The sequence below is a fragment of the Pristis pectinata genome, chromosome 23 (assembly GCF_009764475.1).
Source record: "Pristis pectinata isolate sPriPec2 chromosome 23, sPriPec2.1.pri, whole genome shotgun sequence".
Taxonomy (NCBI): domain Eukaryota; kingdom Metazoa; phylum Chordata; class Chondrichthyes; order Rhinopristiformes; family Pristidae; genus Pristis; species Pristis pectinata.
Window position 1 is genome coordinate 33802939 of NC_067427.1, and position 13207 is coordinate 33816145.

General features: G+C 46.1%; 1 protein-coding gene across 7 annotated transcripts in view; it reads right to left on the reverse strand.

Moving 5' to 3' along the window:
- Positions 1-11301: 11301 nt before the first annotated feature.
- The window catches only part of LOC127582227 (histone-lysine N-methyltransferase EHMT1-like), a 193079-nt gene continuing 191173 nt past the window's right edge, over positions 11302-13207 (reverse strand). For all 7 annotated transcript variants that reach the window (XM_052037349.1, XM_052037351.1, XM_052037353.1 and 4 more), the window contains one exon: positions 11302-12066. In XM_052037349.1, the coding sequence (XP_051893309.1) occupies positions 11883-12066 (184 nt within the window). In that variant the 3' untranslated portion in view covers positions 11302-11882. The remainder of the gene's footprint in view (positions 12067-13207) is intronic.

Sequence of the window (13207 nt, forward strand, 5' to 3'; positions counted from 1 at the left end):
GATTTCTGTTTGCAGTGTTTTCATCCAAAAATAAATTAAAGACCGCTAATTATTGCAGGACTTGCCCTGTGGCTGTATTCATTAGCAACATCCTGTTTGTTCAGCACTGATACTGCAGCAGAGGGAACTGGGTGGGTTTCCTCAGAAACATTAATTAGAAAAGTTGCAGTCTCTTAACACAGCAATGCCAAGAATGAGAGAGAAAGGCTGGGGAGACACCAGAAATACCCCAAACAATAAAACCCAGGCAAAGGTATGGCCTTGGGGATACACTGGGGATCTCAGTACAGGGCAGGTAGTTTACAGTAAGGGAGAGAAAGCAAGAAATTGCAAAACTAAAAATCTGATCAATAAAAAAGCCAGAAAGTGTTGGAAGAACCGGGCAGGTGTAACTCAGTCACCAAACTTCATCTGCATCACCCACATAAAAGTCTGACCGTTTCTCTCTCCACTGCGGCTACCCGGTCCGCTGAGTGTTTCCGCAGTGTCCTGTTCTTACAGTGAGAGGTGGTAAACCAGCACAGTAAATCGGGTTAAGGACTGAACCAGTGACCACCTTGCACACCGGACCCCCCGTTCGCCCCCGGAGCGGCTCACCGTAAACCACCGACGACATCCACTGGTCCCAGAGCGAGTCGCCCCCGGCCGGTCCCTCCGACATCCCGGGCTCCGGCTGGACGGGCGCGGACACGGTGAGAAGAGATGTGACCGGCCGGACTGTGAGTGCAGACTCCGCGGGACCCGCTCTCACCGGGATCTCCGGCACCCAGGGGTCGGCCGCCGGAGGAGGCGGCAGGTCCAGTCTCCGGGCAGCGCTCGGTGAGTGTCCGCCTCTCCCCGTCTGTGGGTGACCATTGGTGGAGGGGGAGGGACGGGGAGGGACGGGGAGGGGGGAGAGAGAGAGGGGAGGGGGGAGAGGGGAGGGGGGGAGAGGGGAGGGGGGGAGAGGGGGGAGAGGGGAGGGGGGAGAGAGAGAGAGGGGAGAGAGAGAGGGGAGGGGGGAGAGGGGAGGGGGGAGAGGGGAGAGAGGGGAGGGGGGAGAGAGGGGAGGGGGGAGAGAGGGGAGGGGGGGAGGGGGGAGAGAGGGGAGGGGGGGAGGGGGGAGAGAGGGGAGGGGGAGAGAGGGGAGGGGGGAGAGAGGGGAGGGGGAGGGGGAGAGAGAGAGAGGGGAGGGGGGGAGAGAGAGAGGGGGGGAGAGAGAGGGGAGGGGGGAGAGAGAGAGAGGGGAGGGGGAGAGAGGGAGGGGAGGGGGGAGAGAGAGAGGGGGGAGAGAGGGGAGGGGGAGTGAGAGGGGAGGGGGAGAGAGAGGGGGGAGAGAGGGGAGGGGGGGAGAGGGGGGGGGAGAGAGAGGGGAGGGGGGAGAGATTGAGAGGGAGGGGGAGAGAGAGGGGAGGGGGGAGGGGGAGAGGGGGGGAGAGAGGGGAGGGGGAGAGAGAGAGAGGGGAGGGGGGAGAGAGAGAGATAGGGGAGGGGAGAGAGAGAGGGGGAGAGAGAGAGGGGAGGGGGGAGAGAGGGGAGAGGAGATGGGGTAGGAGGAGGGGGAGAGGGAGTGATTGGGAGGAGAGGGGGTGGAGATAGGGAGGGGAGAGGGAGGGGATGAGGAAGGGGGAGGTGGGGTAAGGGGAGACGGGTAGGGGATGGGGAAGAGGGAGGGGAGAAGGGAGAGGGGAGTGTGGGGGAGGTGAGGGGGAAGAGAGGGAGGAGGGAGGGGGTTGCAGGTGGACCGTGGTCACCCGGTGGGATTTGCCTCCATCTCTGTGCTGAGACACGGCGGCTCCAGGGTTTGGGTTCACCCCCCCACCCACCCTGGTCTCCCTCTATCACACCAGGGGGCTGGGGAGGTGGTGAGGCACCTAAACATGGGGGTTAGACCAGGGTCCTGAGGTCAGCCCTTGGATTCCTCTCCCCACCCTCTGTTTCCTCGGAGGTGTGGGGGGGGTGGGGTCCGTGGGGCACGTGTTGGGCAGGGGTGGTGCGCGGTCTCATGGAGTGGGGGTTCGGCAACACTGTGTGTGGGTGGGGGGGTGGTTCCTGGGGACGGGCAGAGGTTTGAGCCCACAGTCTGCGTCCATGGGTCCTTTACCTGAACGTCAGAGTCATAGCACGAAAACAGGCCCTTCAGCCCCACTCGTCCCTGCTGACCAAGTGTCTGAGCTGGACCCAGCATTAAACCAAAGCCAGAGGTGCCCTGGTGCAGTGGTCACCGTCACGGGTGCCCACCGTGGTACACACTCTGCTGGAGAAACTCTGGGTCACACCAGGCAACAACAGGTTGGGCATCGATTGGACCAATCCCTGAGCTCCAGCATTCTCTGTACTGCCACCAAACTACTTGTTCAACATCCAGTCCCAGATGGTCAGATATTTGCTTCAGCCCAACATCTGAAGACCAAAACCATGGTTTACCACACAACACAGAATCAGCACTGTGTTATTCAATCTACCCTCCTGCCAAGGCAGTGGCAAAATGATGTATTCAACAAGGTCTTTGCAGCACGATGTGATGCCAGTCTCGATCTCCTCCAATGGTACCACCTGAGTAAAACTCTATCTCACCCACACCTTCAGCAGAGCAAATCCTGAGTTTTGACTTCAATTGTCAATGACACCTTCAGTGACTAGATTTAAAATCCTTGCGTTTGTGCAACTCTCCAAGCCCAGTTGTTTGGTTCCTAGTCCTCTGATTCCAACCCTGTGAATGCCCTTACTTCACCATCCCTATTAATGGTTCTGCCTTTTGCCAACCAGGCACAGTTACTTTCCTTCTCCACCTCCAAGCGCTGTAGGTTGGCTGGGCATTGTAGATTTCAAATCAAAATAAGAAATATTGCAATAGATTTCACTGAGAAAATTTGATTGGAAAAAAGTCAGTGAATCAGACAAGAAACTTGAAACTCCAAAACATCTATTTGCTTGCCTTGCACATTCTAAATGACCAAGCTTCTACAGTCCCCTTGGACAGAGGTTTCTAAAAATGTTCTACCTTCTGTGTTAAGAAATGTCCTCTCACCTCTGTCCTGAACAGCCAACCCTTTCTTGAGTGATTCCAGCTTCGAGACATCCCAGTTAAAAGGAACATCATCCCTGCATCTGCCCTGTCAAGCTCGAAGAATTTTATGTTTTAGTGAGATCATACCTTCTGAACTCAAGACAGCATAAGCCCAGTCTGTTTGAACTCTGCTCACGGGCCAATGCATCCACCAACCCCCTGCCAATGTTACACATCAATCTGGTGAATCTTTATGCCCACCCTCCATCACCAGTACAGCTTTCCTTAGATTAGGAGACCTCTACAACGGGATGCAGTGAGACATCTTTACCGACATTTAAGATATCTTTCAATGAAGATCTACATATTGCTCACCATTAGCCACCATGTTAACTTTCAATGATTTTTTTGCAAGGACACCTATGTCCCTCTGACCTTTTAATCTCTCCTTTCACTTTTTCAAAACCTTCCACCTTTTTACTTTCTCCACCAAAATGGATAACTTCACATCTTTCCACGTAAAATTCTATTTGCCATGACTGTTCACTTGCTTATCCAGATCCGTCCATCCCCCTGCCACCCCCCCCCGAAGCCTCTCTACATCCTCATTACAAACCACACTGCCACCCAGCTTCGTAACATCAGCAAACTTGGATATAGTCCCCTCATCCAAATCCTTGATATAGATTGCTACCAGCTGGGTCCCTAGCACTGATCCTTGGCACGTACCATCGGTCACAGCCTCCCAAATGGAAAATGACCTGTTTAGTATTATTCTATTTTCTGTCAGTGAATCAACTCTTCATCTCTGCTGGTACTTACTCCTCACCCCTTCTGATGTACGGTTGCCTAATGAGCTTGTGGGCTCCTTAGCGAAAGCCTACTGGAAATTCAAATACATCGCACCCACTCATTCCACCTCCTGCTTGTTATAAACTCAAAACTCGTAACAGATTTGTCAAGCGTGATTTCTCTTACACCATCCTGTAAATATTTTCAAAGTGCCCTGCTACCATTCCTTCATATAGATTGTAGTCGTCATAAAATGACTAACATTTAAATTTGATCATAGCATATCAGACACAAGTAGTGGGATTGTTTTGTGCTCAGGAAGTTACACCAAAATGTGCACTGTGTGTTATGGGCTACACAGAACACATCATTTTGCTGATGCTAGGTTATGCTGAGGTTCCTTGAGTACCTCAATGGGCCACCAGAGCACTGATGCCACATGTTTAAAAGTAATCTCTTTATCTGTAAGTTTTTGGAAGTCCACTGTTTACTGATTGTGCAAATCTGCCCAATTTTCTAATTCTAATAATGATCAAATTCCTAGTTAAAACTGTGCTCTTTCTGTCCTACACAGATGAGATTATTTCTCAACTTTCCTAAAGCTGTTCAACCTCCTCATTAAATTTTTGCAAATCATCTGTTAAAATATTTTCTTTCAAAAGTATTCAATAATTCATCCAATACTTGGGGCAAATGGATTTGAAGAGATAAATTGGAGAAATTTCTTTGGTGTAGAGCAAAATCCCCTACATAACTGCAGAAAATTCACATTGTGTTTTCAGGAGAGGGCTGTTAATGGATAACAGAGGATGGATGTTGAGGTTTCCATGACATACTAACAAAAATTCAAATCAAGAACAATACCAGACAAAGCCCAACTTTCTTCCACATTTGTATTGGTAAGCAGCGTTATGCCATGATTTCCAAGCTCTTGGGTGCCAGTTGACCATGTTCTGGAAATGTTAAAACATAATCTGATAGACACAGCTCAAGTGAGTCAACTCGCCAGTAGTTGTTGGGAGTGTTGAAAAAAGTGATGCCTTATAGTTCAAATATGATGGTATATGAATAAGGGACAGGGTGCTGTAGAGAACAGTGACAGGTTCCAGCTCTAAGATAGTGGTCACAAAAATTGAGTCACAAATAATCAAGTTGTGTTATGCATACCAAAAAGATATATTGGAAATCTGTCAGATGAACAAGTGTTTTCTCATGCAACCACAGGGATGGGCTTAATATCAAATTCAGATAACATGCTCTTTCTTCCTGTTTACACCAGAACATTTCCACCCACTGTCCCTCTCTGTGTAAAGCTTGTCCCACTGGGCACATCCCATGTGCCAGAACCATGTCAGCAACAAATGACCTTGGTTTCACCACATTTCACTGTCACCCAGACTGACATATTTCCTTTTGACTGACCTGAGGTCTTCCAGCATTTTCTGGTTTTGTTACAGAATTCCAACTTTTAAAAAGTGTTTTCATTAAGCTAACAAGTCTAATCCTTTTCAGTTGATAATAGTAGACAGAAGAAAGATCACTGAGCAAATGTTATAAGCTCGCAATTTAGCAGCGAAAAAGGTTTCAAAAAAATGAACACGGTAAATCTTACACCAGTTGTAAACATCCCCTCACATAACTTTAATATATTTCACATCCAGGTGTTTATCCACTCAGGGGATTTAACTTGGAAAGAGTATTTCAGGGGAAAAAAATCAATGATGGGTATCACTAAACAGTACTCAGAAAGACCTTGTTCAAAATGATACACTTTACTCGAATCATTTTCAGGAGAGAGTAGCGATATGAAATATATTTAAAACATTTTATAATGTTTCTGTCTTTTAAAATATACAGCTTGGCTTTTCAATTTATAATTGTGTAAAACTATAGTTGGAAACATTTCTTCACAATCAAATAGCTTTGTCCATCTTTAAACCAACAGGGAATATTTAAACATAACCTGTCTAGCAAATAATTTCACGGAAATATGCACTGAAGTCTCAATAAATAGTTCCACGCTGAGCAAAGTTGGTTAATGACTTGTCATACAAGGAAAATCACTGTGACCCTTCAACTAAAGTTAGACGTGTGGTCATAATTTACCTGGCAGCCAGACCAGTTGAGATGAAGAAACAGGAAAGCAGAGTGTAAACTGTTTTGAAGTGTTTTTGCTCCCTGACTGTTGAGAATTAAAACACACTTCATTTAACCCATTACCAACACTGAGCAGAATAGAACCATAAAACCGTAGAATCACAGCACGGAAACGGGACTTTTCCCACCCACCTCATCCATGCCAACTGTGACACCCATCATTTGTCTACATGAAGCCTGTATCCCTCTACACCTTTCCTACCCGAGTACCTGTCTAAATGTCTTTTCAACGTTGTAAAAGTGTCTGCCTCCACTGACAGCTTGTTCCACATCATCACCACACCATGTGTGGAAAAACTCACCCCTCAGATTTCCCTTTAATTTTCCCCCTCTCCACTTAAGTCTGTGCCCTCCAGTTCTTGACTCCCTTGCCTTGGGAAAAAGAGCATCTATCCTTTCCATGCCTCTCATAGTTTTGTAAACCTCGATAAGGTCACCCCTCAGCGTCCTACATTCCCGCGAGAACAAACCCAACACATCCAATCTCTCCTTATAATTACGACTTTCGATTGCAGACAACATCCTGGTGAACGTCTTCCGCACTCTCTGTAATTGATACCACATCCTGTAGTGTGGCAACCAGAACCGTACACAATACTCCACGTGCGGGCTAACCAATGTTTTGTACAGCAGCTACATGATGACCTAAAAATCTTATACTCAATGCCCCGATCCATGAAGGCAAATGCACTGTGCTTCCTTAACTACCCTATCCACTTTTAGATAGCTATGGACTTGCACCCCATGGTCCTCTCTGTACATTAATACAAAGGTCCCTGCCATTCACTCTATGTGCCCTTGCAGAACTGGACTTCCCAAATTGCACTATACCTCACACTTGCCTGGATAAAATTGCCACTTGCTCCACCCACCCGTCCAGCTGATCCATGTCCTGCTGCATCCGTAGACAACCTCATTCACAACAATGCCACCAATTTTTGTGTGGGCAAACTTACAAAATCAGACCACCCCCATCCTCATCCAAATCATATATATTACAAACAACAAAGGCCCCAGCACCGATCCCTGTGGTTCACCACTCGTTACAGATTACCAGCTGGAGAAATCACCTATCCACCAACCTCCTAGCACCCAGCTAATTTTGGATCCAGTTTGCCAATGTCTCGGATCCTTGTGCCTTAACCTTCTGGACCAGGCTACCATGCGGAACTTTGTCAAAAGCCTTGCTGAAGTGCATATAATCCACACCTACCACTCTGCCTTTATCAATTTTAGCTTCCTCCTCAAAAACTCCCATTAGACATGCAACATTACCTCCTCTGCACAAAACCACGCCGACTCTTCCTAATCAACCTGTGCCTTTCCAAGTGAACATACATCCTGTCCCTCAGAATCTTCTCCAACAACTTCCCTACTACTGACAAAGACCACCAGACTGTAGTTTCCAATATTATCCGAACTGTCTGTTTTGAATGAGAGGATAACATTAGGTATCCTCCAGTCTTCCTGTACCTCACCTGTACCATAACAAAGATGCAAAAATCTTGTCCAGGCCCCAGCAATCTCCTCCCTTGCTTGTATTAGCATCCTGGGATAGATCCCATCAGGCCCTGAGTATTTATCCACCCTTATATGTGCTAAGCTAACACCTCCTCCATCCTGATACAGACATGCTCCAGAATATCAGCACTCCCCTCTCCTAACTCTACACCCTCCATACCCTACTCCCTGTGAATAATGATGAGAAGTACTCATTCAGGGCCTTGCTCATGTTCTCTGACTCCATACATAATTACCCCTTTGGCCCCTGAGGGGGCCTACTCTTTCCCTAGCTACCCAATTCCTTCTAATATACTTACAAAAATGTTTTGGGATTCTCCTTGATCCCACTTGCCCAGGTCTTTTCATGGCCCCTTTTTTCCCTCCTAATTTCATAGAGTTATACAGTATGGAAACAGGCCCTTTGGCCCAACTCATCCATGCTGACCAATTTCTTCAGTTCTCTGCTATATCCCTATAAACCTCAAAAGGACTTGTTCGATACCAATTTCCTATACTTGATATCTTCTTTCTTTTCCCTGATCAGACATTCAATAATCCTTTGTTAACCATTGTTTCTCAAAACTTACAGTGTTTGCTTCTTACCCTTAGAGGGACATGGTGAATGTGAACTCTTGTGATCTCACTTTGACACTCCTTATATTTATCAGATGTCATTTACCCCTCTAATAGTTGATCCAATCTACTTTCTGCCATGTCCGGTCTTACACCTTCCCTGTTTAGGGATCTATCTCAAAGACCAACCTTCTCTTTTTCCATGACACCTTGAAGCTTACCGACCTGTGGTCACTGTTCCCAAAGTGTTTCTGCACAGACATTTCGATCACTTGCCCAACAACATTCCTCAAGGACAAGTGCAGTCCTCTCCCTAGTAGGATCCTCTACATACTGCTTCAAAAAACCCTCTTGGATGCACTTTATGAATTCCCATCTCAGCCCCTTTCACTAAGACAATTCTAGTCAATATTGGGGGAGTTAAAACCCCCCCATTGCATTTACACTCTTCAGCGATTTGCCTCCATATTTGTCCTCTAATTCCCAGAGTACTGGGAGGTCCACAGTATAACCCCAAAGTGATTGCTCCTTTCTTATTCCCAAATTCTAGGCATGTACATTGACTGATCTCTCTGGGGTACAGTCCAGCTTCTGCCGTAATGCTCTCCCTGGCCAGCAGTGCAATACCCCAGTGCAACCCCTCTGTTAAGCCTGAAACTTACACACCCCAGAATATTGAGCTACCAATCCTACCCTTCTCTCAACTGTGTTTCCCTGATTACAACAATATCACGCTCTCAGCTCATTTGTCTTACCCATGAGGTTCCTTGCATTAAAATATAAACGGCAGAAACCTTGAGAGCGTTGTTGTGCAGAAAAACCATAGCTCCCTGAAAGTGGTGACACAGAATTGTGAAAAAGGCATTACTTATACTTCCCTACATTTGTGGCAGCTGTACAAAACATTGGTTAGTTCTGGTCACCACACCTCACGGTGTGGTGGCAGCTGAGAGAGTGCTGACCAGGATGTTGCTTGGAATGGAGGGTTGCAGTTATAAGGATTGGATTCTCATGGGAACATAGGAGGCCGAGGGGTGACCTTATGGAGGTTTATAAAATTATAAGGGACACAGATAGGGCAGATCGTTTCTTTTTCTGGGTTAGGGGAGTGTAGAACTGCAGGGCATAGGTTTAATGAGAGGGAAGAGATTTAAAGGGGATCTGAGGGCTGTTTTTACAAAGGGGGCTGATTATCTGGAACGAGTGCCAGAGGAGGTGGGGGAGGCAGATACAATTACAATGGTGGAAAGGCGTTTGGACAGGTACTTGGCTAGGAAGAGTGTAGAGGGATACGGGCTTGTGGGCATGGGATTAATGTGGATAGCTGTCACGGTCAGCTTGGAAATGGTGGGCCTCAGGGACCCGTTCCTGCACTGCACATTTCTATGATTCTACAGAAGTAAATGCATTTAAACCCACCAGCCCCCACGTGCTTACACTCCTGTCCATCTGCCCTTCTTACTAGACTTGCCTGTTGTCTATGTACGAGTGAGCCCTCCACCTGCTGCACTGTCATTCTGGGTCCTACCCCACTGGTTTAAATCATCCTGAGTGACACCGGCAACCCTCCCTCCAGTTCAGGTGCTGCCCATCCTTCTTATACATTAGATTCCAGTGATCCAACAACCAGAAACCCTCTCCCTGGCACCAGCTCTTTAGCCACACAACTGCCTGTCCTAACTTTCTATTTCTGTACTCGCTGCTATGTGGCACAGTCTTGAGATTACAACTCTAGAGGTCCTGCTTTTTCAACTTTCTACCAAATTCCTTTTGCAGAACCACAATTCTCTTCTTACCCATGTTGTTAGTACCAATATGGTCCATGACCTGTAGCTGCTCACCCTCCCCTTTCAGAATGTCCTGCGCCTGTTCCGAGACATTGTTGACCCTCACCACACCATTCTGGAGTCTCAATAGCAGCCACAGAAATGCTGCCTGTGCCCTTGACTATTGAGTTCTCTATCTCTACTGAATGTCTAAATTTTGTGCTTCCCTGCTGTACAACAGTATCACGGTGCCACCGTTGGCTGTTGCTGCTTAGAGACCATCTCCCCAACAGTATCCAAAGTGGTACACCTATTAGAGAAGGGAACATCCACAGGATGCCCCTTCTGGTGGTCACCCATTGGTCTGGCTGAACCTGTGGAGCAGCCACCTTCCTGAAGCTCGTATCGATGACACTCTCTGCCTTCTCTATGCCCCTCAGTGAGTCAAATGCAGCTCCAACCTGATCCGTGCAGTCCAAGAGTTACAGCTGGACAACTCTCTGCAAATGTAGTCATTAGGGACACTTGATATCTCCCGGATCTCCCTCACTGGAGGAGAATACCACTTCACTGACTGCCTACTATGTAAATAAAAAACCTTACCTTGCCATACCCATTGCCACTTGGTCTTCTCATCCAAACCTCTCTATTTTGACTTCAACCACAGCACTTCACCTCACTGTTCTCAAAATGGCTGCTCCCACGGTACCACGGGCTTTGCTCACTCCCTCTCACTCTCTTGCAAACTCACAGGCACTGCCAGTCCTGCTGCCTTTCTCCCTCTCGCTTGCTCTCACACTTTTCAGATACATGAAGTTCAGCTACAGCATATATGGTGATCACTGATTTATTTCTATCCACTGAATCCAATTAAAACAATAATGTCCATTTAAAGCAGATTAAATGGAACAGAAAGGGTTGAAGTATTGTTGAGTAATGAAGCAGCCCTGAGCACACTTCAGACAGAGATGGTCATTTCGTATGAATTGTTTGCATGGCTTTATAATGCTCTCAGGAAATATTTTATATTGGGCTGCCTCAAACTGAACTTCAAATTAGGTTCATGAGAGATATAGCACAGAAACAGGCCCTTCGGCCTACTGAGTCCATGCCAACCATCAACTACCCATTTACACAAATCCCACATTAAATGCACTTCATTCTCCCCACATTCCCATCAACTACCCCTCACCCACACACTAGGGCCAATTTACAGTAGCCAATCCACCAACCCGCATGTCTTTGGAATATGGGAGGAAACCGGAGCACCCGGGCGAAACCAATGCAGTCACAGAGAGAACGTGGAAACTCCACACAGACAGCACTTGAGGCAAGGGTTGAACACAGGTCTCTCCCAGCTGCACCACTGTGTCACCCATTAACATAACCCCGCTGCAAACAGTGTTGGAACCTCTGCGGGAAACCTCATTAGATTTCAAATTATACCCTTCATTATGTTCATATATTTTCTAAAGCACATGTTCACATAAGTTTAAAATAAGTATTTTCACACTTTACAAATCTATTATGAACTGCTTTTATTTATAACATTTGAGCAAGATTTGCATACAAATTCAGAACACTAATGGATCAAGCATAAATGCCCTTAAAACCGGTGAAAATTATAATGAATGCTAACAGTAATGTTTCTGTAAAGTTCTTGAAGGACTTGCACAAAAAAACCTGACCTGCACTAAGGAACCTTTAAAAATCTTATGCAAAATGGCGTTTTTAACGTCCAACCATCATGCATCAACAGCAGATGGCAAATTCGTAAAGACAAACTATTACTACTTTTACTATTACTGATAATACTACATGTAAAAAAAGTTTTACTTGAATTCATGTTAAAAACAGGTTGTTCCTTTATACAATCTTGAGGTGACTTTTACTTTGGAGTAAAATCACACAATCAGCACCATAACTGTTGGCCCTCACTATAACAAAAGTTCAATTTATTAAATGTCCTATCATCAATAACTAGACAGACAATTTGTAGGAAGAATTTGTCAGTACAGCTGAGCTGGTGCTTCAAGAAGTCTTTCACACAAGTGGAGCCGTTCCATTCAATACCGCTTAATGTGGTCCAGGTAACTAGCATGTCAAGAAACATTGGCAGATGTGCTTGAACTGGTGTCTGGGAGTCCGTTTTGTTGTGCTTCCATTTGAGATACTGTGGCTTGTCGCTGAGCAATGGCAGCAGCTGAATGCTTGCACTTCTCTGAACCACACTGACAGGTAAAATATTTACTCTTGATGTCCCAGAACCTGTCACCATAGTCAAAACTGGGAAACAAGCACAGCAATATGTTAAAAGTGCTTCTTTATATTAAAAATAAACCTCAATGCAACCTTGATACCTCTTCTCATTATTATTTTGCAGGTCAACAGTGATCACAAATTTGCCATTCAACTTTCTTTCAATATAAATTAAACAGTACTTTACATTACAGTTGTCCATTTATCACGGGTGTTTTCTGTGGAGTGGATGGAACCAGTAGGTACTGTATATGGCTGGTTCCACAATGCTCTGGAATGTTTCACATAACTGAATAGCCAAGTTCCACTTGATACACAAACCTGCAGGGTGCCAAGTCGGGCTTCAGGTTGTGACGCTGAAACTTCTGCACACTGAACTAATGTGGGCAGCAACTGCCCTACAATTAAGATAATGTTTCTAAAGTGGATTAACAAGAAATTTATCCCTTATCTTATGGAGCAAGCCAACATAAAAATGAAGACGCAGCATTCGTGTGAAATACTAACTTTGTTGAAATATTAAAATGAATAAATAAATCACAGTTTGCTGACGATACTAAATTTAGGGGGTCTTGTTGATAATGAAGCAGGTTACATTGAATTGCAAAGAGATCTTGATCAGTTAGGGAGATGGGCTGAGGAATGGCAAATGGATTTCAACTTAGATAAGTGTGAGGTGATGCATTTTGGACATTCAAACCAGTTAGGATTTATACAGCTAAATAGCAGGGCACTGACGAGTGTTGTTGAACAGAGGGACCTGGGAATGCAAATGCACAGTTCACTGAAAGTAGCTGCGTGAGTAGACAGGGTAGTGAAGAAAGCGTTCAGCATGCTGGCCTTCATCAGTCAGGGCATTGAGCTTAGGTGCAGGGACATTATGTTGCAGTTATACAAGTCGTTGGTGAGGCCGAACTTGGGAGCATTGTGTACAGTTTTGGTCACCCCGTTATAGGAAAGACACTGTCAAGCTGGAGAGGGTGCAGAAGAGACTTACAAGGATGCTGCCTGGACTGGAGGGCCTGAGTTACAGGGAGAGGTTGGTCACACTGGATCGTTATTCCTTGGAGCGTAGGAGAATGAGGGGTGACCTCATTCTGAAGTTTAGAAAATCATGAGCAGTATGGATAAGGTGAACGGTCATAGTCTTTTCCCCGGGGTTGGGGAG